The 27603-nt window shown below is 41.2% G+C and overlaps 1 protein-coding gene across 9 annotated transcripts in view; it reads left to right on the plus strand.

Annotated features, from left to right (window-relative positions):
* The window catches only part of UNC5D (unc-5 netrin receptor D), a 530004-nt gene that overhangs the window by 435137 nt on the left and 67264 nt on the right, over positions 1 to 27603 (plus strand). For 5 of the 9 annotated variants that reach the window (XM_025886174.2, XM_073902454.1, XM_073902456.1 and 2 more), the window contains one exon: positions 15281 to 15313. The exons of the other annotated variants lie outside the window; for them this stretch is intronic. In XM_025886174.2, the coding sequence (XP_025741959.1) occupies positions 15281 to 15313 (33 nt within the window). The remainder of the gene's footprint in view (positions 1 to 15280; positions 15314 to 27603) is intronic. 9 annotated transcript variants of the gene reach the window in all.

Raw genomic sequence — 27603 nt, forward strand, 5'->3', positions numbered from 1 at the left:
ACACACACACATATGTGTGTGTATGTGTATAAACATATATATATAATTATATATAAATTATAAGGAAATTTCTCATGTGATTATAAAAGCCAGCAAGTCCAAAATCTTTAGAGGCAAATGTCTCACTTCAAAGACAGGCAGAAAAATTCTCTTACTCAGGGGATGGTTATGCTTTAAACTGTGCTTGGATGAGGCCCACCCACATCATGGAGGGCAGTCTGCTTTTCTCAGTCTGCCAATTTAAATGTTGGCCTCATCTGAAAACACTCTCACAGCATGATTTTCAACCCAATACTTGGGCAGCTGATGGCACAGTCAGGTTGACCCATAAATTTAATCACCACAGATACGTACGTACTTGTGAAGTTCCAAAGCTTCGTTCTTTCCCTAGAGCAGGTCATGGCCATAGTTCAGGTGGTTGCTTGAAGCAGTTCGTTCGTTTACTGAGTGAACCTCTCGGTGGACATTGGCCATGTATGGTTTCAGTCACGTATGTAATTTAGTGGGTTTTCAGTTTCCATTTTCCTGTAGTGGAAATAAAATCTATAGGAAGACAAGGAAGTTTGGAATATGTCTGGCATTGGAGCTAAGATCTCTGTGAAATCCCTCCGTGAGTTTAAAATGCTGTGTGAGCCTTTTCCCTCTATTCGTTCCTCTCTTGTCTACTGAAGCATGGTTTTCTAGTGTCTTTTAGCCTCCGTTTTATGCATATTGAGATGTCAGTCAGATATGATCAGAGACTCTTGAAAAGCTTAGTCATTGCAGCCATCAAGGGAAAAAGAGTGAAGCATCTGAAATCATAGAGGTGCATAAGATCTATTTTTACATCAGTGGGCAAAGGGTGTGTTTGTAAGAGTCCAACACCAGAACATATTCTGCCTTTTAGACAGAGTGGCTACCATCTCTGTAGGAAGCAATGAACAGCAGTCTAGTTAAATGATGCCAACATCACCGCACGTGTCACTGGTAGTCTGCCAGAGTGCTCTTGGTAAAACTAGCTGTTTCAGCAATGAGGGCCGGGTTTGATTAAAATAGCACTGGGCAACAGCTTTGTGGAGCAGGAGCTTTGCAAAGGATCTAGGTCATGTTACAGTTGGGGAATCTCCTTCATTCTAAATTTTTCCTTTCATGCCAAACATAACCCTAAAGCAATTCCTCAGTTCCCGACTTCTCTTGGAGGCTTAACAATGGCACTGTTTGACTCTTAGATGACCTACAGTTCTTAGATTTTATTTAGCTTTCAACAGAGTACCTGGATTTCCTTGGTTGTCCCTGAGGGCTGCATTTCTCCTAGAGATGGAGCTGCCAGCTCTGAATGATCGCTTTAATATTTGGGTGTGATTGTTGCTTGGTCAGGTGTGACTGGCGCACAGAACCTTAGTGTTATGCTATCACAGATGGCCACATCTAAATGCTCTCCACCAGAAAATAAATGCCCCAAGACTGGTGAGAGTAAGATCAGACAATCTTTGCCAAAAACAGTCCAATGATCCAAATTACAAGCTAAACTAAACATCCAATGCTTTTATGGTAGCACATTTCTCTTCCAGAAAGATAATTCTGTGGTATGACTGTCAGGAAGCTTTTCTAAGCTTAGCCACCAGCATCGGGTGGTTTTCTGACCAATGCCTTTCTACTTGCTGACCCTAGCGACTTCTGTGCCCTGAGGATCGCAGCCAGAGGTCAGTAACAGGTGCATACCTCATTGATGGGAACAGAAGGGTGAAATATGTGGGGTGTTTAGCTCGAACCTGAGGAATAAGAGAAGCCTGTTCCCTCTCTATTCTAGCAGATAGAAAACTAAGGGCTGTGGCTTGAGAAGATTAAATCAGTCTGCTTCAGAGGAGATTAGTACCTAGATGTGTCATGAGACTGAAGCCAGAGAAATGCCACAGGGGTCTGAAAGAGAGAGGAAATCTTTAAGGCTGAGCTACCTAATAGCTAATCCGACCTTCTTGTCAAGATGTGAGATAGGTCAGTTCAACATTGACAGTTCAGAAACCAAAATTGCAGTTGAATGCTGGTTTGTTTTCATTTCTGATGGGTATATTGATAAGAAAAGTTTGAATAGACAGTTTGGAAACAAAATCAAGGGTAAAGACATCTATACAATAGCAGGTTCAAATAAACATCCCCAAGCTACATCTAATAATCTAACTACATTGTCTATTGAATGATCTACTAAAATGACCTAAAGGAACCACCTGAAAAGGTGAGCCTGTAATCACATCAGAGTAAAGGCTGCCTTGGTAAGCATTTTCTCTTGGACCAGTCTGAGCTTCATTATTATCCATTACAGTAATTACCTGGGTCTCTTCCCGGTCTTTCCCAGGGCATGGAAGAAGAGAATTTTCATTCTGGGTTAGCTCAGTGCATCTAAAATAACTCTTTTTGCTAGTGGTTTATAGAATGCCTACTTTTTGCATATAGGATTACAAAGGGTGGGTTTCCCTTTACCGAAACAAAATTCATCCTTTCCTTTCTCCAGGCAAAAGAGTCCAGAATACCTACTTGACTCATTCCTAAACTTTGTGTTGGATAAGTTCCTATTTCAGAGCCAGCTGCACTGCACGATTGCTTCATTATAGCATAAACTCTACATAGCAAAAGGAAAATGGCGCCAGCAGGTTAACATGCCAGCACAGTGCATTCTTAAGTTGTCATGAAGTTTACTACTGCTTGCTAATTCTCCCAAGTAGTTTTAATATTAAAAACCCATTTCCATCCCATTTATAGTACATAGTGTGTTCTCCTTTTTACACAAAGATTTTTCCTAGAAATACCCAATAGCTGCCTTTCTGTATAACAATTGATTAATTCAGAGTTGCCTTCATGTATATTGCATAGCAGAAGTGGATATAATATTGCAGACCCACAGGAGTAATAAGAATGTAGATTTGGACACATATGGTGTCATTAGCAGCTTAGCAACAATCTCTCCCCCATGCCCCAGTAAACACTTTCCCATTATGGGACCCAATAAGAAAGCCTGTGAATAACAAGCTTTAATGAGACAGAGTGGAGTGGCTCATGACTAAAGTTTCCATTGTGCTTAATTAAAAAAGAAAATAAAGCAGAGATATCTCAATACTCATGTGTTTTAGTGAAAGCAGTTTTTTAATTCTACAAGGCGAAAACTGTCATTTTTGTGTTGTGTCCTGAGTGGGATGGAGCATAAAAAGAATAAAGAATAAACCATATTCAACAAATTACCATAAAATCTCTCCCCTTTGTTATCCATCCATTATAGACTTCTCTACTTTTAGCCTTGTTAATAAAAAGATAAAGACATCTGATCGTTTTTCTAGCATAATCCTCCTTCCAAGTAAGGATTGGCTTTCATCCATTGGTCTGTGACGGATGTGTATTTTGTAAGTCATTAAAAATCTATGGCCCTTCTTATTAACTGGCTCTAAAACAGTTAAGATGCCTTTCCCCATCTAGGACATTTTTCTTCTGTCACCACCTTCTCTTTACTTCCTCATAGACCTGTGTGCTGCATATACATGGTCAAGACAGAGGAACCTAGGGAAGAATTTCTCTCTCAACTAATTGAAATCAAGGCAGTTATTGTGCCTGTCTCTCTCTTCCATCCTCCTTTTCCTGTTCCACGCCCCGCCCACATACTTCAATCTGTACTTATACTACGCTTCTATTCTTTTGGTGAAATTAGACAAAGTGCTGCACATGCTGCAGAAACACGATCTCTGAAAGATTGTTTATCTCAGGCACATCTTGTTAACTTTGTTCATTTTATGAGCAGAATTGAAATAAAACACCTCCACTGTAAATAGGAAGGACTTTAAAATTAAATTTGGGCAGCTGGAGAGCAGGATACATTACCTCCAGATCATATTACTTAGATTGGACAAAAAAAAAACAAACAAACAAGAAAAGTAAATAGATCTCCATGACAGTGTAAATAAGACAGCCCATTAGAAAACTTACAAACATTTCTTAAGGAAGTGAAATTTCAGCCATAGAACCAGAGAGTTGGTGGGAATGCACATCCGTAACAAAGTAAATAGAAATTTTTGTAGATGCCATACCCAAGAAGCACAGGAAAGGCAGCAGCATTGACCTGGGGCTGATAGTCGGAAGGTACAGAAGTTGAGCTCATGGGGGCCGGCCCGGGTTGGTAGATCTGGCATTCAGAGCAAAGGTTGAATCGCCTTCAAATGATCTTTGTGATTCTGAGTTGAAAGAGGTTAGTCTCTTTTTCAAAGATTGGAAATGGGCCTGAACCTTGGATTGAAAGAAATGAATGAACCGAGCCCATGAGATTTGAACATTTATCCCATAGATGAAGAACAGGTTGAAGAATCAGGGCTCTGGGGTCAGACTGCTTGAGTTTGAATTATAATTACAGTCCTATGAGCAAGTTTAATTTCTCTAAGCCTCAATTTACTTCTCTATAAAAGTTCAAATAGTGTCAGGGCACGTGGGTGGCTCAGTCAGTTAAGCGTCCAATTTTGGCTCAGGTTACGCTCTTGGGGTTGGGAGATCGAGCCTCTCATTGGGCTCCATGCTAAGTGAGGAGTGTGCTTGTCCCTCTCCCCTGACTGGCGCGCTCGTTCGCTCTCTCTCAAATAAAATCTTTAAAAATATATATTAAATAATATATATATATATTAAATAAAAGTTCTAATAGTGCCTATTAGAAAGGGTTCCTTTTGAGGACGAGATGAGCTAATCCCTGTAAGGCATTTAGCACCCACAGAAAGTGCTCCATTTGTGTAAATAATTATCATGTGTGTGTGTGTTCTAGTGAAGGGATTCCTGTGGCAGAAAAACTGTTTTCCTTGTTCTGCTAAATATTGACACTGTGACAACTTTAGATATTTTCTTAAAACATTTCCTATCCGACAAATATAGTATATCTAATGAAATAAATTGTACTTGTCATTAAAATCTATGAAATACAAATTGTGTTCTTTATACCAGCCAGTTCTAATTAATAGATGTTGGAAAATAGAGTTTAGGAATCATGATTTTTTTTTTTTTTTAAGATTTATTTGAGAGCGAGAGATACAGAACATGTGAGCAAGGGAAGGGGCAGAGCGAGAAGGAGAGAGAGAATCTCAAGCAGACTCCCAGCTGAGCGTGGAGCCTGTTGCAGGGCTCCATCCCAGGACCCGGAGCTCCTGACCTGAGCTGAAATCAAGAGTCGGGTGCTCTGCCGACTGAGCAACCCAGGGGCCCTGGAATCATGACTCTTAAACTCTGGTGTTAAACCAGAGATTGAGTATCCTTTTTCAGAACTTTCTAAGTAGCTGAACAAAGGGTTCTTGATCTTCCAGTTTTCCTTTGCAGGTGGGATTTGGTCCTGAGGAGGAGACAGGTGATTAATGAGGTCTAAACCAGTTCTAAAATCCTATGATTCTCACCACTAATTCAAAATCACTCAAGGGGAAGGCTGCGGAGAAATCCCCAGGTGAGAAAGTCAGTCCTCACAATACCAACTGGAGGATTATATAGGTTTCCTTCATGTTATAAAATACATATGTTCTGACCACCTCATCAGAAAATCAATTTTTATAAAGCAAGTCCTAATTTTTCCAACACAAATTCAAAAATTCTTTTTCTTTGGAAAAAAAATCCAGCATACACACTATGAGACTGTATATACAGATTCCAGAATTACCCATCTGTTGCCAGCCATTCTGGATTAGTATTTGTTACACATCTGGTACTTCCCCTATTCTACATTCCCACATCTCAAAATTAGCAATTTTGCCATATTTTTCCATATTTTAAAAAATATGCTTCATAGGTTTGGTTGTAACTATAGATATCCAAAGTCCTTTTTGGAAGTTTCCAAAAATTAGGCTTTCTGGCCTATAAAACAAACTCTTTCCATTTCATTAGTTGTGTGAATCCAGATTCTACATTTGCAGTATATCTAATCAGGATTCAACAGTACACAACCCTGGGTAAGAAATATTAGTCTAGACTAGAGGAAGATTTAATGCTTGAGATCATAGAGTGGTCCAACTATAAAAGAAATGGCAAGAACCCAATCAAGGAAGTGATTTAAAACGGAGTAGAGAATTCAGTGCCCTCTGGGGTGTACTAACAAAGTGAATTAATAGAGAGGAAACCTCTTTGTGTTGATCCTACCTTTTCTTCTTAAATTACACATGCGTGTCTTCAAGATCATGGAGAAAGGTGGTACCTAAAATGAAGATATTAACATCATCAGCAGACATCCTCATCACCCTGACCTTCCCCTTTCTCCAGAGGAGCTTCAGTATTACAGTAAGAAAAGATCTGGCTTTGCGTTCATGTGTTTGGCAGAAGACAGTGTGAGTGTTCAGTGGAGTGGAAAATTGCCAACGATCATTGAGAAAGAGATCACAGGGTAGTGAAAGGGCTCAGAATCAGGAAGCAGGAGTCCTGGGTCTTCATTCAGTTGTTTCGTTAACTAACACGTGACCTTGAGCCGATCTCTCCGGATTCTGTGCCTTTCGTCTGTATCTATTAAAAAGAGCAGGTTGGGCAAGATGATTTCTAGGTTTCATTCCACGTTAAAAACATGAAATTATTATAATTTTATATCCGAAATGTAGCTTACATATATACATATATATGTATATGAATGTATGTAGATTTCACAGGTAATTTTCAATAATTTATGGTTAATATATATGCATATAAAATATGAAAATAATATCACAGACATGTCTGTGCTTTCAGATACTTGTTTTTTTAGCCAGTTTTGAGGAGAAATTTTAATTTATTCGCACCTAAAATTAACCTTTCAGATGATTACTAAGCAGCATGAGGGAGGACAACTTTTAGATACGAAACAAAGGTAAAACCATAACACTCTCGCCTAGGAAATGAATCATCAAATCAGGCCTCTAGCTTTCTATTTCAATCCCTTCACTGAAAAGCCACAATATCCTAGGAATTCGTACAGACCATAGGGAATTTATGGACCCTGATGTTGTATTCAACAAAAACTTGTAGAAGTATTCGACAAATACTTACCGAGTACCTACTCTGTTCCATTTACTGTTATAGGGACTGGGAATAGGTGGAAAACACAGATATAGACTCCACGTGCAAGTAGCTCAGTCTATAATGGTAGGTACATGTATGACTAGCATAGGGACTGATGAAGCTTAAAAAAATGTACAAGTTGGGATGCCTGGGTGGCTCAGTTGGTTAAGTGTCTGCCTTCGGCTCAGGTCATGACCCCAGAGTCCTGGGATGGAGCCCTGCACTGGGCTCCCTGTTCAGTGGGGAGTCTGCTTCTCCCTCTCCAGCTTCCCCTACTTGTGCTTGCTTGCTCTCTGTCAAGATAAATAAAATCTTTAAAAAAAAAAAAAGGTACAAGTCAAGGGTTCTTCACAATTTCTCTTTAAGCAATTTTTTTTAAGACAGGACTGATAAACTATGTCTATCAATTGTTAAGTGTTTTCTTAGCAATTGGTAAATAGCCATTAAACAACCACCCTCCTGAATCTCACCATCCCATCCATTCCCTACCCAGACTTCCCTATGATCCAGCAACAAAAGGGACAACTCTGGACATAGCAGGAAGCCACATGACCCTATGTCAAGGCCGGCACTTACATTGTAGAAGGTTTTTACTTTTTTTTTTTATTATGTTCAGTTAGCCAGCATATAGTACATCATTAGTTTCTGATGTAATGTTCAACGATTCATTAGTTGCATATAACACCCAGTGCTCATCACAACACGTGCTCTCCTTAATACACTCACCCGGTTACCCCCCTCCCCCAAACCCCCTCCGCTCTGAAACCCTCAGTTTGTTTCCTGGAGTCCAGAGTCTCACGGTTTTCTCCCTCTCTGATTTCTTCCCATTCAGTTTCCCTTCCTTCCCCTGTAGTCCTCTGAGCTATTCCTTATGTTCCACATGAGTGAAACCATATGATAATTGTCTTTCTCTGCTTGCCTTCATTTGGCATAATCACCTCCAGTTCCATCCATGTTGATTCAAATGGTGGGTATTCATCCTTTCTGATGGCTGAGTAATATTACATTGTATATATGAACCACATCTTCTTTATCCATTCATCTGTTGAAGGGCATCTCAGCTCCTTCCACAGTTCGGCTATCGTGGACATTGCTGCTATGAACATTGGGGTGCATGTGCCCCTTCTTTTCATTACATCTGCATCTTTGGGGTAAATACCTAGTAGTGCAATTGCTAGGTCGTAGGGTAGCTCTATTTTTAACGTCTTGAGGAAGGTTTTTAAATTTTTTAAGATATCACTCCTGCCTTAAGGTAAAGAAAGTAATCATCAGAACCTTAACCAATAAATTATTTCCTTAAACTTAATATAAATCTGAACAGTGTTTAGTTTAGAATGTGTGTGTATTCCTATTGTGGTTGGAAGGGAGGAAATCAAATTAATTTATTGGATAGAAAAAAAAGGATTTTAATAGACATCTTCCTTGGAGCAGAGATAGAAACGTTGCATTTTATTACTTTGAGGCCAATTTCTGATAGTCTTTGTGAACCCATGCTTAAAAGTGTTTGCAGCGACCCAAGAGCATATTTTACTGTTTACCTATAACAAAAAAACTAACACACAGAATCAGGGGAATGGATATAGAACTTCATAACAAAGATGGTATGGATTCTAGAAATTCAAATGATTTAGCTCAAAAATGAAATATGCAAATGCTCCTTGTGAACCTGGTCATTATGGCCACTGACTTGTCTGAGTTTAGAAAATGCAAAGGGCATTTCTACAGAGAGACCTCAGTTTTGAAAGGTGGGGGAAGACGCCATCTCCTAATGCACACTACTCATGTGCTTTGACCGCGGGGCAATTCTGGAAGATCACTGTCAAGAGAAGTGACACCCATAAGCTCTCAGTTGTGGTACCTGCCTGACCTCCCCTAATTAACATGGTGGAATCTTGAACAATTCATAAGTAGAAGATGTCCCTAGAGCTGTTTTTCATTTACTAATAATGTATTTCAGACCTGAGCTTTTATTCAGGTGGGTGTTTTTGCCATTCAGTCCCAGAATGTCACTAATTACCCAAATATCTCTGACCAGCTGGGAAACCCTGGGAGGAATTGCTAAAAACCTCCTATTCTCTGCACTTGTCCTCCATGGATGTGCTCAGAGGGCATTTTCAAAGGAACAGTAGATCTTGGAATAGTCTGTACAGGCTGGGAAGGGGCAAGGGTAGAAGGGGTGGGTGAAGAAGCAAGAATTGAACCAACCCAGTAATGTATGTGTGTTGAAAATCTGGTCTCTAAAGAGTAACTTCGGAGCACAATCTTTGAAATGAACAAAAAGCAAAATACAGTGAGGAAATTAAAAACTCAAAAGAGTGGAAACCAGAGATGGGCTCTGTTTTATGCTCTTTTGGTTTTTCTGTGGTTTTGATCATTGGAAGAGTTGGAGGAATACAGGGCCGATGGTGTATCTCTGTGTGTTCTACTGCCTATAGGAACTTTCAGTGCTGAGAAGAGAATAGAACAGAATCCCCACTTGTCATCTTCAGGGTCTGCCTGACATATTCAATCGCGGTGATTTCACCAATGCAAAGCAGGCCTTGTATTTATCTAATTATCGGCCGGAGCTAATATAAGGCAGATCGGCCAGGCCCTGGGATTTCCTGCAGCCTTGGCTAGCATTCAGAGAGCATAACACTGGTCCTTAATTATTTCTAGTTATGGGGGGGAGCGAAAGCATGAATAAATGAAACACATTGGTAATCAATAACGTCAACCTCTTTTCTACCAATCAGTAAATAATCAAGCAAATAGCTTTTAATTTCATTTTTCCTGTTTTTCTTGCTGTGATTCTCTGGTTGAAGTGCCAATTATTCATGAGCTAATCATTTAAATATGATTTATATGTTAGGGACCCATAACTGACGGAGATTAAAATGTCTAAAATAAATCAAACGAACAGTATACAAAAAGTATACAAAAAAAAAATCCACATTGTATTTTTTTAAAGTAAGCCCTATGCCCAATGTGGGGCTAAACTCACATGCCGAGATCAATTCTCATGCTCTACAGACTGAGCCAGCCAGGCACTCCCTCCCACATTGTATTGTAGTGACTGTAAGTAAGATAAACTGTCCAGAGAGGTGTGACATCCCTGTAAGTGAAGTAATCACCAAAAAAGATCAAGAAGGCATCATAAATTGATCTGTGCCTTGGAAACAGGACATTTTTATATAGGAGGGAGAAGGGCCTCCCAGGGAGAGGCAATAGCACTGAGGTGAGCCAGGAGAGATCAGGAATTGATCAGACTAGAGCTTGGATTGGTGCTGAAGTGCTAACAGAAACTAAGTTACTGGTGGGACCAGTTCATAGAAGACCGGAAAGGCAGGCAGAGCAGTTGGCCACGACTTGCAGGCAATGTGGAATCATAGTAGACTCCTGGCGGCTGATGCTAGAGAATTATTCCAGTGAATACAAAAATAGCTAGAGAATCGGTGAGAAAGAAGATTTGACTCTTCCACCAACTTCAGAAATCAGCTCTTAAATATTTTAAGATGATGAAGAATGTGGAGAGTCAAAATAAAACAGTCAACACGTATCTTTTGGGGGGGGAGCTGGTGGAAAGGGTTTCAAACATAGGATCTATGAAGGAAATAATAAAGATGGTCTTTGGAGATAAAAAAATGGGACATGACTGATTTAGTGAAATTAGATAATGGTAATAATCATTAACTATAATGACATATGTGAATTGCTGCCTTGGAGGAGAGTCCGGGCTCACTGTCCTGGTGGGTATTCAGTCACACTGAGTGGGCTCTGTGCCTGATTCTCAAAAATAGTGACGTAGACTCTGATATCGAACATACCTGTGTAGTCTTTAAAAGGCAGAGGAGCTGATTTCAGATAATCAACCCCAGGTTTTGAGAAGCAGTCTCTTGCCCACTCTGTGGGTTGGAGTTGAACTCATCTGTCCCCACGTGCCATTTCTCCTCAGGCCTGCTCTCTTTACGTCGCTAGGATAGGGGCTAGGATACACATAGCTGGCCACCCTTGTTTCCTAGCAGAGAAAGGTAAGGCTGGCTGTGGGTGGGAAGGTAGGGGTGCAGCTATAAATAGCTCCTAAGAACAATGGATACCATGGAAATGCTTGAGGAGCGTCTCCTATAACAGACGAAGCAAGAAAAGTAAAATGGCAAAGAAATGAATCACTACCAAAAATAAAAAGATAGATTGTCCTCTCTTTCCCTTTTCCTCATTCTTATATATAAATATGTATACCTCTGTACACACACACACCACAGACAAAAGCAGATTGCAAAAAAACATACAAAAGACAATTCCATGTCTTTGTAGGTAAAAATGATCAATTACTATCAATCTTCTGTAGTTTCCTGCAAATATATATGTATAAACATATATGCGTGCGCATAGTTTTATATAAACATATACAGGGGGAAAAAGACTAGGTTGTGTATATATAACTTAACATTAATGATGGTTATCTCTTGGTGTGGAATTATGTTTTTTTTTCTTTGTACTTACATATATATTTTATTTTGGAACACTGTGTACTGACTGTGTAAATAATAAAAAGGATCTTAAAGAAAACATTACAATTTAAAATATACTTTTGCATATAACACCAGGTGTTATATGCAACTGATGAATTACTGAACTCTACATATGAAACTAATGATGTTCTCTATATGTTGGCCAATTGAATCTAAATTAAAAAAAAAAACACACAGACTTTTGCATCTTTAACTTGTAAATGCACACAATCATTATAAGACTGAGTTGTAATGACATCAGTTTCCATTTACCCAGAAGGTGCCTCTCGGTGTCTAAGCTAGACCCCAGGAAAAGTTGTGATTTTCCCAAACTACAGCTCAGCTGCCGCTAGCTCAAAATTATATTTTTCTGCCTGTAGGATAAAGGAGGGCTCCTTCTGGGTCCATCTGTATACTGCAGCCACCCCGAAGCTTCTCAGGGAAGCAAGACTAACTGAAGTTGAACATGCAGGGCCCCAGATTTGTTGGCAGGAAGGAGTGGTACACTTGGTAATCACAAAAACACAAACCCCAATTAGGAGGTCTTGGACAGGGGCCCGGGCATGGGTATTTGCTTAAAAAGCTCCCCAGGTGATTCTAATGTGCAGCCGACATTAAGAACCATGGCCCTAATGGATTAATTTCCTAGGGGGTTATTTGAACATGGGCTTGGAGAGAGGTAAAATGAAAGCAGAGAGGATTTGGTTGACCAAGGCCAAGTGGATGCATGGCCCAGGGCCTGTGAGAATGATTTTGCAAACAATAAAAGAATATGGAGTGTGGGGTGGGCAGTTCTTCCAAAAGATAGTGAGGTCGGTGGGTAGACCTCTCCCTCTCTCAAGTTCATGGTAGAACAATCTTTGATATTTCAAACCGGGAAAAGGTTTAATGATAACAGCTTGCTGTCAAGATACTGGTATCTCACAAAATCCAGCAGGACCCAATTCTGATGCTGATGCCAGGGGACTGAAGTTCTCTTGGGCCCCCGAGGTTTCTAGCCTTTTCTGTTCGAGGATGCACACTGACACACCGGACCCTAGCATGACAAATCCTACAGTAGAGCAGTGGCCGTTCGAATAATTTCTTACTCTGCTTTAGGAAATCATTCCACATGGATTTCTGTGGAAGGCCTCTGCTTGTTACTCCACAGATTTATAGTGGGTGAAAGCTAGGGAGCCCACAGGGGTTTGCGGGTCTTTGTCCTTCTTTTTTCCAATGAGGAAACTGAAGTTTTGACTTGTGCTCAGTTTCCTAAAGCAGAAGCTAGGACTGGACACAAGTTTCTTAACTCCCTTCAGGAATCCCTGAAATCCACTACAATTTCTGATTTGGCGTTGTGACTTGTCTCAGGCCATGGCCTGAAATGATCTTAATGATGATCTTAATTCATAACATGTTGAGTTACGTATCAGCTACCATTTATCAATACCGAACACGTGCCAGCCCTGGGCTATTGGCTTTATATTTATCATGTTTAATTTCAGCACCGACGCTCAAGGACGTTACTATTTCCATTTTACTGTGGAGAACACTGAGGTCACACAGATAGAATGAAGACCATTCACAATGGAAAGCCTATTCTAACCGTGAGAGTCTGCACAATTTCCACAACGCCACTGCAAGTCACGATGACCCCAGAGCTGGGTCAGAGAGGGAAATGCCCCACTCTTCTGCCCTGTGTGCCCTTGTGGCCCGATTTTGTCTCATGACCAGTTAAGCCCTGGCTTTTCCGCCCCATTCACTCTTTCTTCCTGTAGAGCTGCACCCGATCACCTCAGTGTTTTAACAGCCTGACTGTATTTGACTTATTTTCTGAGGAGTGGTTCTATATCTCACCTGTTTTTAATGGAGTTTCATTTTGCTCCCCAGCATAATCTTCGTTCCTGTGGTTTGGGAGGAAGAAAATGCTGTTAAGCTCAGCTAGAGTCCTAAACAGATGTTCTGCCTGTCTCTGTGTGCAGCGTTAGCAATGCATCACTTCCAGACGTCTTGGCCTGGCCTGCCAGCATCCTGCACCCATGCCAAATTCTTTCTGATAGCAGGCAATAAGCAACAACTGAAGTCAGGTTAAAACCACCAAAGTCGTTGGATTCTAATTCTTGAGTGCATTAGCATCTGGACTTTGGGAGGTGACACCTGCTCTCAGGCAAACTAGCTGCCCTCGATTCGTGCGGGAAGGGGGATGTAAGTGTTATCTGTTTTAAGAAACCTGATGGTATAAAAATCTGAATTTGCTTGAGCAAATCATTATCTTTTATGAAGATTTTCCATTTTAAAGAGAGATTGGTCAGGAATTACCCCTTGCCAGTTAACCTTTCTCCCTGTGATGAGAAAAAGACAAAATGGTGGTCCCTTTGCAAGACTGTGACTTACAACTTTTAAAAGCTACTTCCATAACAAATCAGATGGCAGAACACACGAGAGCTGTCTTCAGTGAAGCACACCGCAAGGGTTTTCTGTCAGAATCAGTATTAAGGGCAGGAGTGGGTTAGGGTAACACATATCTCGTGAAGGATTCAGAATATAGCTGTGTCTCTCTGCCTGGGAGGGGTTATGTGGCAGTCAGATAATGTTTATGAAGTTCTCCAATATGCACTGGGCGAGATTTGATGCCGTTAAAAACGTAATCCAAAATGACAGTGTCTCACCCCGCTTGGCTCGCCTTCAGGCAAGTGGAGGAAAGGGACTGTGTAAGGTGACCTTTCAAGGTCCCCCTACCATCCTGTGATTCTGTGAATAATGAGCAACAGCCTCAGAGCTTGCAGTCTGACCGTGTTCCGTCGAAGTCCTCAGAAGGGCACTGAGAAGAGGGAGGTCACGCCATGCAAATCTTCTGGAATCTTGATGCCATGACTAAAGCACCTTCTTCTCAGGTTTCTGTGTCGTGGTGGAGTTGTGTTGGCCGGGGACGGCCGGAGAATGGGGACTGGGAAGTAGATGGCCTGTAATCTAAGACAAAGTTAGCCATGGGCACCAAGTCTCAAAGTGATTTACAAGGTTCTGTAGTGATGGCAGACAGGGCAGGACAGGGTGGCTGGAGCGCAGTGGGGAGAAATGATAAAAAGGTCTACACCTGAGCCTGATCCCTGAATGGGTTTTCTCTGTCCACTTCACTTGCCTGCTGAACTGCCCAGTACCCTGATTACAGAGAGATGGTACACATTGTCAGATTTCAGAGCGATATGAAACAAACTGTGCCACTCAGAGAGATGGTACACGGTGAAACCGATCAGAGGGATAGGAAACAAACAAACCTCCAACAAGCTCCCAATACTGCACCCATCCTCAACAAGGATGAGCAAACGGCATAGCCTGGAACTTTTTCATCCAGGCTGTAATAACCACTAAACCAATGTAGGATCCCTTTAAATAGGTATTCACCAGCTCATTTTTTCCATCATCACATACGGTGAAATAGCATCCTTTACCTGAGCAGTCTTCTGACTGTATAGGAACTAGAGACTCGCTGCGAGCTCACCGCTCTCATCATGCTGATAAGAATCTAGCAAATGTAACAGAGAGAGAAACTCTAGTAAGCCTGAGGGAAAAGAAAAAATAAAATAATAAATAAAAGGGATGAAGCAATCATCCCAGGAAAACATTGCACAAGAGAAAAACACAAAATTAGAATGAACAGGAAAAATACGGACAACATAATCCATATCGTCTGCAAAAATAGAGAAAATGTTTCATTTATAGAGGTGGACATACAGTGATATAGGAAATCTATCTGCTCCGTGTAAATTTATTAAATGAAACTTTCTTTTTCTCTTTCTTTCTTTTAGATAAAAAACCTCTTCATGAAATAAAACCCCAAAGTAAGTTATTTTTCCTCTTGTGAATATAATTTATTCTCATATTTGCTGCCTTACTGTTGTATTTGTTTAGGAGCCAAACAGAATTGAAGTTTGTGCAAAAGACCCAGGGCTTTCAGGGCTTCTCCTCATCGAGTTTGGAGTCACATATCAGAGGTTGGAATCGAAAGGAAATATGCACACCCCTTCCCTCCCTCAAAGTAAAAGTAAATCTCTCGTCTTGATGCTGCCTGCCTATGAGTCCATTTCTCTGCAAATGTCATCTAGGATTCTTATTGCCAAGGAGATTTATAGCATTAAAATTAATAAATATTTGTCAGTACCAGCTTTCAAGAGAGCAGCCTTGGGCAAGAGCCTGACTACAAGCCTTCTCCACCTAGGAGGAGGAGGAGGAGGGGCACCTGAGATGCAAACGGTGAACTCCATGGCAACTGGGTAGATCAGAAACCAGTATTCCCCAGTGACATCATCAGGAACTGAAAAGTTTGGTGTCAGTGCTGGCTTGAGCTCTCCATCCACAGGTTGGCCTCCTGGGGAGGCTTTTGTATTATGTCCACCGTACACAGCCAACAGTTTTGGGAAAAGCCGTGCAGCGTGAATGGTTGGCAGCTTGCCATTTGACCCTACGGTTTTCAGCCTTGGCTGAACTTTAGAACCACCTGGAGGTCTTTTCAAAACCCTAGTTCTCAGGCTGTATCCTCGGATCAATGGGATCAAAATTGGGGTGGATTAGAATCCCTGTTTTTTGTTTGTTTAGGATTTGAAAATTTTAATGCATATTTCAGTATATATGATTTTTTTCCTTGTAGTTGATAGACAATATTATATGCACCGTGATTCGACTTTTGTGTACATTAGGAAATGACTGCTGTGATGTCAGTTACCGTCTGTCACCATACATAGTTATTACAATATTATTGACTATATTCCCTTACGCTGTACTTTATATCCTGGGACTTGTTTCATAACTGGAAGTTTGTACCTCTTAATCCACTTCACCTATTTCACCATCCCCCCACCCCTCTGGCAACCACCCCCTTGTCCTCTGTATTTATGAATCTGTTTCCGTTTTGTTTGCTCATTTGTTTTCATTTTTAGATTCCACATAGAAGGGTAGGAATGCCTATTTATTAAAAGATCCTCAGATTCCAATGTGCAGCTTGGGCTGAGAGTGACTGTCTTAGAAAAGTATTTCTCAAAAAATGGATCAGCAACCATGTGCATCAGAATCTTGGGGTGTGGTGGAAACTTCTAAAATACACCCCACCTCAGAATAGAACAAATGAATCAGAACAAGGGAGGGGGAGGGTCCTCCTGGGAATCTATGTGTTCATATGTTCCTCAAATGATCCTGAAGCATTCAGGAGTATGTCAGGTATTCCAGGGAAACATTGAGATAGAAGGGCATCAGCAACACAGATCTTAGCAACAGGAAAGTAGCGAGCTGCCCAGTTTGGTTTATAAGCTTGTAGAAGATGTCCCTGGCCAGTATCTCCCACTTTAATATAAAGTGAATGACTTTTGATCTTTTAAATCCTAGGGTATTAAAATTCAAATAGCTTGGGAGAGCTAATAGCTTTTATGAGCTAACTTCTTTGAAGGAATTAAGACCCTGTGAGGAGAGACAGAAATAGCTACCTTGGGACAGGGGTCAGGAAACATGAGAGAAAGAGCCAGGAAAGCTGTTAGGTTCATACTGCGTTGTTGCTCCAGGCGGACTTGAGAGATAATGGGGCCATTACCTGCAGCGTGGGAGAACTTGGCAGAACAACAAAAACAAACTTCCTTAACTTTTTTCCCCTGAGGTCCACGGCCTGTCAATGATTGGTACTTAAGGAATAGTCCCCTGACATCATGATTGGTACTTAAGGAGTAGTCCCCTGACATCCTGCTGGCTTGATTTTGAACTCAGGAAGGTTGAAGTTGGGGGAACCTGGTTGTGTATGTGTGGGTACGTGTATGCTGAGGGAGGGAGGAAGAAAATCGGCTCAGTGAATATTTGGCTTGAGCCTGTGTCAAGAGCTCAGGGTGACAGCTGGACTCCCAGCTGCCTCCTGGTGACGTAGCCATGCCCCCCACTGGGGGTCATGTGGAACACCCTCAAGATCATGGGTATCCATGTGGTGGCCACCGTGAGAGTTACTTAGGACTGTGTTTTTTAAAAATTAATTTCATGCTTAGTTTGTGAGTCCTGTGCCATTCTAATTTGGTTACATCTGTACTTCCAGCCATAAACCCCACAGTAGCTATTTCTAGTCCTCAGGGACTCCTGAATTAGTTTTTGCTTGGGGTTCTCGCTCGTGAACACCATGCTTAATTGCTGGATACTGCAACGGAATCGCTTAAACTGTTTTAATTTGTGATTTCCTAAAAATAAAACCTTAACAGAATCAATGTGATTGCAAAAGGCTCCCAGAGGAATCCAGTTGGGGTTCTGTAAGCTGCATGGTTAGGAGTGCATTTTACAATTTCAAGCTATGGTTGTTTAGTGAAAGAGGGGCTTAGTTTAAGACGACATGAATCATCACTGATGCAAAATCAAAGTCAATTATGAAGATAATTGAGAAACAACCTGTTCCCATATATAGCTGTACACATGATCCTCCGCAAGGCCTGGTGGATAGAAGACATTACTCAGAGCTCACGAGCAGTGCTCTGTGAGCAGGCGGGCCAAAGAGCCGGCTTTGAGTTGCAAGGAGGTGTAAAGAGAAAGTGAGGTCTTAAGATATCTGTTGGCAAATCATAATGACAAACTGGGGAAAATATGTGCTCCGCATAGCTCATGAAAGCACTTATTGTAAATGAGATAATTTAATCAATTACATTTCCTAATGTACTAAACCGAATGTTTCATTTTCTGCCTCTGCACATCTTAAATTATCTTCAGGTGCTTTATGAGATTTAATCATAGTTAATAGAAACTTCATTACCATCAAATGTGCTTTCAATAAATGTTGTGTAACAATGTCAGGAGGTGCAGTAAAATATAGTAGGTTCTGAATGGCAAACACGCACCCCCAGAGTCAGACAGAAAAAAGGCTGCCTTCAGACAATGGGGCTCCTTGGAGACTTGGGGCCATGGCTTTCTGAAAGGCCATGGGTTCCTGAGGAGTGGCTCGCTCAGCACATTCACCTTAGCAATGAGAAGGATTTCGCTTTCCCCTAAAAAATAACCCAGAACCACACACACATGCGCGCGCACACACACACACACACACACACACACACACACACACGGCCTTCTCTTCATCTCCTTTCCACATAGTTGTTTTGCACCTAGCAGCAATGCCTGCTCAGCACAAATCCCATTAGCATGTCCAGAGTCGGCCACCTCCAGGACCTTCATCTCAACTTTTCCAAAAGTCAGTTTCTCCTTCTCTGCCCCTATTCTTCAGTCCTGCATCCCATCTTCTCTAGTTCAGTCAAAACCACACCATCAACTCACTTGTCCAGGGGTGGATCTTGGGCAGTCTCTGAGACCCCTCTTTTTCCTCTCTTGTCTCCTGCTCTGCTCGTTACTCAATAGATCATTACAGTCTGATTATTCTACCACCTGAACAGATCTCGAGTTCATCAACATCTCTCCATTTTCACTCTACCCATATCCATCCCTCCATTCACTCAACAGCTGTCTATCGAGTGCTTACCATATGCTAGGCAGGAGTGGTGGGGAAGCAGCACTGGGCTGAACAGGTGCAGTTTCTGCTTCCACAAAGCTTACTGTTTTAGTGAGTGGAGATGGATGGATGCAAACCGGAAAACCTATAGTGTTGATGGTGAGTGTCATGAAGAGAAATAAGGCAGGGTAAGGGGCTCAGGTGGGGTCGAAGGGAGTAGTTGCTTTTTTTGTATAAGGTGTTCAGAGCAGGTCTCTGTATTAAAATTACATTTAAGAAGAGACCTGAAAAACAAACATTCTGGATGTCTGGAAGAGAGCGTTCCAGACAGATGGAATACCAGATGAAAAGGTGGTGAAGTGGGGACTTGCTTGGAGTGCCTGTGGAAGAGCAAGGAGGCCAGGATACCTGGAGCAGAGTGGCAAAGGGAAGAGTCCTGATAGCTAAGATCAGAGAAGGTGGGATGAGAGGGGAAACCGCCAGATGTATCATTGCTATGACTTTGACCAAAGGGAAGCCATTGAGCGTTAATCATAGTGACATGACCTAATATTTTCAAGGATAAACTCTACCTGCTGGATTGAGTGTCCACATATAGGGGATCAAAGGGGAAGCAAGACCTGTTACAGTGATCTATTGTAACAATAATCTGTTACAGTAATCTAGGCTGTTCCAGTATGGAGGCTTTTACAGTACCAAGGTTCAAGATGACTGTGACTTGGCATGGATAGACAACATTAGAAATTGTAAAAATGGGTCATATTTGGGTATCTTTGGAAGGCAGAGAGGATTTGCTGATGGGTTGGATATCAAGTGTGAGAGAAAGAAAGGTGTCAGGCATGATTTCAAAAGTTTGGCCATGCAGCTAAAAGATGGAGTTGCCATTACTGATAATGGAGAAAATGTGGTCTAGCAAATCCAGAGGGAGAATCAAGAGTTCAGTGTTACTAGTGCTAACTTTGAGATACCTCTTAAACATCTAAGTAGAGAGGTTGAGCAGGCAGTTGAATATATGAGTCTCGAGGTCAGAGGAGAGTCTTGGCTGGTGACATAAATCTGGGGCTTGTCAGTGTCCAGATGATATTTAAAGCCATTAGGTTGAAAGAGATCCCGGGCTAATGAGTGTGCTTGGAGACAGAGAAGAAAGTGGATGCCCCTACAGGGCATCAACATTTAGATGTAGAAGAGGTCAAAAGTCACTGCAGAGAAGACAGAAAAGTAACAGCAGGCAGAGTAAGAGAAAAACCAAAAGAAAAGAACATGCTGTCCCAGAAGAAAAGTTTAAAAAGTTCAGTCCATCTTCATTCCCAACCAGGATTGCTACAGTGGCCTCCCTGGATCCAGTTTTGCCCTTCATCAATTTTTCTGACCTTTCTGAAACATAAATTCTGGTCGTACCACCTCCGTGTTTAAAGCTCTTCAATTGCTCACCATTAGTTCTAAGATCTAGTCCGAGCTACTGAACAGGTATATGATCTGGTCTCAGCTTCCTTTTCTTAATCAGCCTAATCATTAGGTAAGTTCCTTCCTACGTGCTTGCCACTTCCTATATTCTTCAGCCAGATAAAGCTTCTGGGTTTTCTGAATACCGTCTGCCCATTTTCTCATGTACATTCTGTTACTTCTGCCCAAAAACCGGTTCCCACCACTTAAGCCTTAACTTGTTAAGCTCATTCCTTCCTTCAGATCCTCTGCAAGACCTTCACCCACCAAGCCTACATTAGTTACTCCTGTATTTTAGCCAGTATCAAACTATCTCCTTAATTCTATAGTATATTTTCATTGCCCTGATGCTGGTCTGGATTCCTCTTCTCAGACATTATCCTATCTACCTATAGGCAGGGATTAACTCTTATTTACTCTTAACACCTGTAACCATTACCGCTGGCCTAGTATGTACTCGATGTTCAAAAAACACTTGAGTTAATGCCTTACATCCTCCTGTTAACTCTTCATGGGGCCTTTTGTTGTTAAGGTGAAAATAACCGCTTCTAAATATTTTTACTCATTTATGTAGTAGCTATTTATTATACAGTTGTTCTATATAGTCTTGTCCCCGTGAAATGTGAGGGAAAAAATAAGAAATGTTTCTTCCCCACAATTTACAACATAGAAGATGATAAATGACTTGAGAAAAGGGGAAGGAACAATCTTGAATAACCATTTATTCTCTATCAGATACAAAGTTAAAGCCCAAAATGAACGCTTTCCAGAATCATTTCCATCAAAGAATGGTCCAAATGGGTCCTTAAAGTCTAAAAACAAGGTGTACTCTTCTCACTAACACCCATCCCATTCTATATCTTTTCCAAAAACACACTGCCTTCATCCATATTGGAATCATATGAAGCCTGGGAATCACCATCCTCTGTGATCTTCATAGGGTTGAGGAATGCCTCAGAAGATATGGGACCCACACTACATTCGGACATTCTTTTAGGCTATGAAAACTTGAATAGTGCCTTGAGCCCATAGAACTGTCTGGGACTTTGGGACCTACCTTCACATTCTCAACAGACTTTTAGGCTCTTCTAAGCTAACAGTAGGCTACTGGCCTCAATGCTGATCTTCTAGCCATGCTTTAAAACACTTTTTTTTTTTTATTTTGCCCATCATTTTTCTTCACCTCCTGCTGATTATTTTCGATTACATAAACACTGCACTTTCTGCAAATTGCATGACTTGCTTTGTCATTCAGGATCATCCCTACTGTGAATCAATCCAATATGTCTTTATAGGCAACATTTGTAATTTTCTTACCACTTCCAGTATCCTTATTATCCAATTTTTATCCTATAATAAGTCTGTGCCTTTTCTGACTACTGTTTTCAATGATATTGTTGACTCTGCCCTTAATGAATGTGATGGGAGTTTGTTCATTATATACCTCACAACTAAGCACAGAGGAGTAGTTGATAGACCAATATGTTCTTCAACAAGAGAATAACCCAGATAACTTGTTAGAATATGAATTCATAGGCCCTATCTCTCCACTTGTCAGTAGTTTCAAAGTTTATAGAGTTTGTGCCTTCAGTCTTTAGGATAGGAAATTAAATAAATTGAAGTCATTTTTCTCAAGGGCTGGAGTTTAAATCCTATTCTTTTTTGACTCTATCGCTACTCTAACTTGGTCTTCATATCTGATGGGGGGAAAAAACCACAGTTCTTTTGCAGCCAAAGGTAGTTACCAGATAAAAGAGAGGACCCCTCGTTAAATTTGAATTTCAGATACATAAATTTTTAGCATAAGCATTATTCCAGATATTGCATGGAAAATACACTAAAATTATTCATTGTTGATCTAACATTCAAGTTTAACTGTGTCATATTTTTATTTGCTAAATCCGGCAGCTTTGCTTAAAAGGAGGACCATAACATACATGAATGTGCACTACCAAGAAATATTTTATAAAATAGATTACGTTTACTGCCAATCTTGGAAGAATGGCTAAAATTGAAACAGATATTGGAGGGAAGAGCCCTTCAGTAGGAGCAAAAAATCTGAACCAAAAAAAAAAAAAAAAAAATGTCTCCTGGAGTATAAGGTCTACTTGAAAAAATGAGTAATCAGACTTGGCCAGAGAGTAGGGTCCACATGAATGAGAAGTGGGTGAAAGCTTTTGAAAAATGGGATGGTGCAGAGCATAAAGTGTCTTGAGCCATAATGTAAGTCCCTGTTGGAGTGGACTCAATTCATATTAGAGAGTCGTTGAAAGGTGTTGGAGTGGCAGTACCAGGACTGTGTTTGGGAAGACGAATCCACGTGTAAAATGTCTCTGGGTGACCAAGACCGTGTACAAGGTACGATGAGACTGAACACCATGGGTGTCAAGTGGGTGTCTCCTGTTGAAAGTGAGATGCAAGAGGCACTGGAGATGTAACGAGTAAGGCGTGTGAGTGGTTTGGAGAAGGAGTCAATGGGGACGGAATGAAAGATGACTCTTCATTCTCACTCATGGTGTCACATAACCTGAAAAAGGGAATTCAAAAGAAGAAAATATTTGAAGAGGTGAGAATGATGAATCTCGAAGTCAGATGACAGATTTGAGATGTTAGCACAACATGCAAGTGGTTTTGTCCATCGAGCAGGAAGGAGATATGGGATGAGGTCTGCAGACAGGAGATGAGGCAGGAGATCTCCAGTGGAGAGTGTTAGACATCAAGGAAATAGCACTGTTTGTGATGATTATCCAATTGGATTGGCATGGAGAAAGGAAAGGGGCTGAGAAGGGAGCTTTAAAGTCTGTTTATAGAACTTTGAGAATGAAGGGTGGTTACTAAGTAAGAAAGAAGAAAGTAGAGGAATCGAGTTTAAGGAACATTTTTTTTATCTCTCTAGAAGGAGGATTGGCTTGGCTTGTCTGCCGCTCCAGAGCAGTGGGAAAGAGTAAGACAGAGAACATTCCTGTTGAGGCAGTGGTAGTAAACAACCTTCAAAAAGGAACAGTGATTTGGCAGAAAGACCTTAAAGGGTAAGAGAACAATCGAATATTGAAATACTGGACTAATAATCAGACTGCCTGGCAACAGGCTAGGCAAATGTAAAAAGAAATGAAGTGCGTCTACAGGTTCTGATAGGAAAGACCTGCAAGATACTGTATGTGGAACAACAAAAAGCAAAGTACAGGAAAGGAAATATAATGTAGAGCCTTTAGGGTAAAAAAGGATAAATGAAGGACATTTACATTTTTTCCCCCGAAAGTTCTCAAAGATACTATCAAGACTATTTCTGGAGTAGTTGGAAGATGCATTTTCTCCTTGCATACTGTCCGTTTTTATACTTCCTAAACATTTTCTCCCCTTATACGGGTATTTTATTTATTCCCTTAACAGGGACAGCAGTTAACTGGTTGGGGAAATCATGTATTAAGAAAACATATATTAAGAAATGTTGAATGTTAAACAAAAATGCTCTAAGTTCTTTTAAACAAACAGCTAAGAATCTATGTGTGTAGAGAAGACCGCATTGTTGAGAAGTTTATCTGAGAGGAAGTTGGGGGAAAGATTTGGGGAGAGGTGATCTAAGAAGACTACACTGTGTGTGCAGGCAGAGGGCAAGGCTCAGGTGCAGAGGAAAAGTTTGAAGATGCAAGACCAAAAAGGAATAATGAATGAGTCCGGGTCCCGGGGGAGGCAGGAGAGGGCAGAATTAGAGCCGGCCTGACACAGAAGAGGAACAGCTACTTAGGGAACAGAGAAAAGGGAAGGAAATGTGCGGGAAAGAGCAGAGGAATTTTAGAGTTTGGGGGAGTGCGCTCACATGGGACAGCCTCCATTTCTTCAGTTAGTAAGAGGGCAGGTGAGCAGGAGGGCGCTTCTTGAACTAGAATGGTGCCGGGCACATAGTAAGTGCATTTAAGAATTGACTCTGTGGTCATTCATTACAAAAGTAAAACAACAATCACCACAATATCAATAATGAGGTTTTTGACAGGAGATCAGAAAAGCCGAGGTGCTGATTGGTGAAGGGGTTATAAGATTCCAAGCAGTGCAAATATAATCGGAGTGGTTCACCGTGGTTGGCCATTTAAAGCTATTTTCTGACGTGTTATTAAAAAATGTTGCTTCTCAATGACAGCAAGCATAAACCATTCTAACAGAAACTTCTGTTGTATCTTATTTCAGCATCTAATTAAATATTCTGGCACATGACTCTGTATCCACAGCACTGGCTGTGCAAGGGGTCAGGGGCAGGTCCTGAGACGGCCGGGAGCTGCCCTTCTTGGGGAGTGAGCCCAGCAACAGCTTCTTCCGTCTTCCATCTGTGAATTTTGATGATGTTTGTTCCTTGGTAATTCACCGTTTCTAGTATATGATAGTCAAGTTGTTGGTTTTTCTCCTGAAATGGCAGCAATGGCCATTCTACTATATTTAATGGGAGATAGAGTATTCTATGTTTTGAAAGGCATTTGCTGTGCTCCTTAATTTTGTGTGTAGCTATCTAATTCTATAAAAAAGATTTTAATCTGATATATAGTTAAGCTCATAACATGAGAATTGGGTTAAATTCCCATTAATTAGTGGTAATAATCAGTCTTTCACATGGGAGACATGTGAAGAAAGGCAAACCTAGTAAACAGCCCTTGTATTTCATCCTTTCGGGACTACTTTGGTTCCTCTAAATGACTAGGTATGATGGCAATTCCTAAAGACATAAAACTTGCTGATGCCTCGTCCTTGCACTAGGAAGTTCACAGGGGCTTTGAAAGGCCACTTACTCCTTCTCACCAGCTTTGACCAAAAATAAATAAATAAAATGCCTGCGGACAATTGTCAAGTCATGCTGTTTTTTTTTTTCCCCAGAGACTTTCTGAAAGGAAATTTCAGTCTCCCTCAGGACTACACCACACTTTTTTTTAAACAACCCTCATTGTAGAAAAGGTCATTTTAATATCTAACCAGAGTCCCAATTGCTATAATAAAAGGCTATGTCCTCCTGTTCAGTCCTTGTTAGAGACGGCGAAGCGTTGGTTACTCATGTCATCATAAAGGAAGGGTCATTGAGTGCCTACTGTGGGCCTCTTCTCCTCTTGTGACAACCCTGTGTGCATTAAAGATCACCTCCAGTCACTTTATAGCTCTCCCTTCTCCAGGCCAAATGAACCCATAAACATGGCCTCTCCAGGGTCCTAATTTCCAGCTCTCTATTAATCTTTGCAGCCTTTCTCTGCAGATATTCCATACTCCTTCCAGCAACGAACATACTCCTCAGTAGTTCCTGACTAATTTGGAATACAAGAGATTTCTTAGTCAGTTCTCAGTTTTGTTGTGTTTTCTCTAAGGTGTAGATTTTTACACAATTTTTTTATTAGTTTCAAAGGTAGAATTAGTGATTCATCAGTTGCATATAACACTCAGTGCTCATTCCGTCAAGTGCCCACCTTAATGCCCATCACCCAATTATCCCTTCCCCCACCCACCACCGCTCCAGCAACCCTCAGTTTGTTTCCTAGAGTTAAGTGTCTCTTATGGTTTGCCTCCCTCTCTATTTTCATCTTACTTTATTTTTCCTTCCCTTCCCCTATGCAACCATTTTTTTGCACCACATGTTGGGTCCTTCCGTGCTTTGCCTAAAGGTTTTGTGACTCTTGGATCAAGGAAAATGGGGGTGAAGACACAGGAAAGACATAAGTAACACATTGATACCTAAAGCTTCGTTCGTGAAACAAAGTCAGAGAACAGTATCCTGTGCCTACAGAAAACGGAATAGCATTGTCAGGCACGGGGTCTCAGTGCTTCTGTTTAAAATCACTTTGAGCAAACAGACCAGTAACACATGTGTATGTGAGCAAGCAGACAGGTGTAAACATATATATGTGTTAAATGTAAAGGGAGTCCCTGTGGCAGGAGTTCTGTAATCAACCTCAGACTGTGATTTCTTTAATGCTTCTCTTCCCACAGTTGGAGACCAGGCGAACAATCAATGAATAGTTGCAGTGATTTGCAAATTTTCTGTGGGAAATTGTAGAGATGTTACTGCTTTTGAGGTATTTAAAGCAGTTAGGGAGAATGCATTGGCATTCAGATAATTAAACAGTAACAAGGATGATCCAAAATGAGTTGTTGGAACCCTGAAGTGATGTTGGAGTTTAGAAGAACATGGTTGGCAGGGTTGGCTGGATCAGCCAGGCTAAGGTTACTTTCTTGGAGGAGGTGGACCCTGAGCTGGCATTTGACGGATGAGTGGTACCTAGATGCCCAGTGGGGTGGGGCGATATTTTACAATGACCTTCCATTCACTAGCAGGCATCCATCTGGCAGGTAAATTACAGCTGAGTTTGAGGTGTAGGGTAATGCAGCAAAGGGGAGCATGAGCACTGACATGGGCCATGGAGAAAGTGGCCAGCGCCTGGGTAGTGCTGGCACCAGGTGGTCACGTGGTTGGAAAGACTCGCCTGGGAAGGAGCAGTGGCGGCTTCCAATGTTTCGATAAGAGTTGAGTGTGTGCCTATGTGCGCACGTGCATGCATACGCCCCGCTTCCTCCCCTGTCCCATGAAGTTGTAGTGGAAAAGGTGGAACTGAAACTCAGATTCTTCTGGAGCCAGTCCTGAACACACAAGAAAAGCGAATGGATTATGTTTGTAAGCACACAGCGGTCCTTATAGGGGAAACCACTCTCCTTTCCTGGAGGACAGATTAGAAAAGAGTGAGACAGAGGAAAAAAGACAAAAAGAATAAGGTGAAGTAAAAGCAGGTAGAGAGAAGAGAAAGAAGAAAGAAGCACTGTGGCCCAACTTTGGAAGGGTTTGAGCTGTGGGTAAGGATATCTGATTACATCTCTCCATACACACATGTGGCTTTGAGTAACTTGTGTCTGCCTCTGTCAGAATCTCATCACTACTGTTGGATGAGAAACAAGAATATGTTAATTCATCCGTGCATCCTCATTTCCACAGCATGGTTGGCCCTTAACAAATGTTTGTTGAATAAATGAAATTATTAGATTCTGAAGTTTTTAATTCCCAAGACAGATTGTTCTTGTAAAATAAATACCACATTGCTTATCTTCCTGTAGGAGTCTACTGACTTCTGGTTTTTAGATTAGACTGTCCCACCAAATACAAGGGTAAGCCTTATAAGGACACGATGCCCTCCACATGATCTCTGTCCCTTCTCCCCTGACCCCCACCCCCAAAGTCCCCATACTTATTTTTTTAACTTCTGTAATTCAGTA

This window comes from Callorhinus ursinus, unplaced genomic scaffold (genome assembly GCF_003265705.2).
Source record: "Callorhinus ursinus isolate GAN/ISIS: 27379988/994484 unplaced genomic scaffold, GSC_fseal_2.0 scaffold17, whole genome shotgun sequence".
NCBI classification, from domain to species: domain Eukaryota; kingdom Metazoa; phylum Chordata; class Mammalia; order Carnivora; family Otariidae; genus Callorhinus; species Callorhinus ursinus.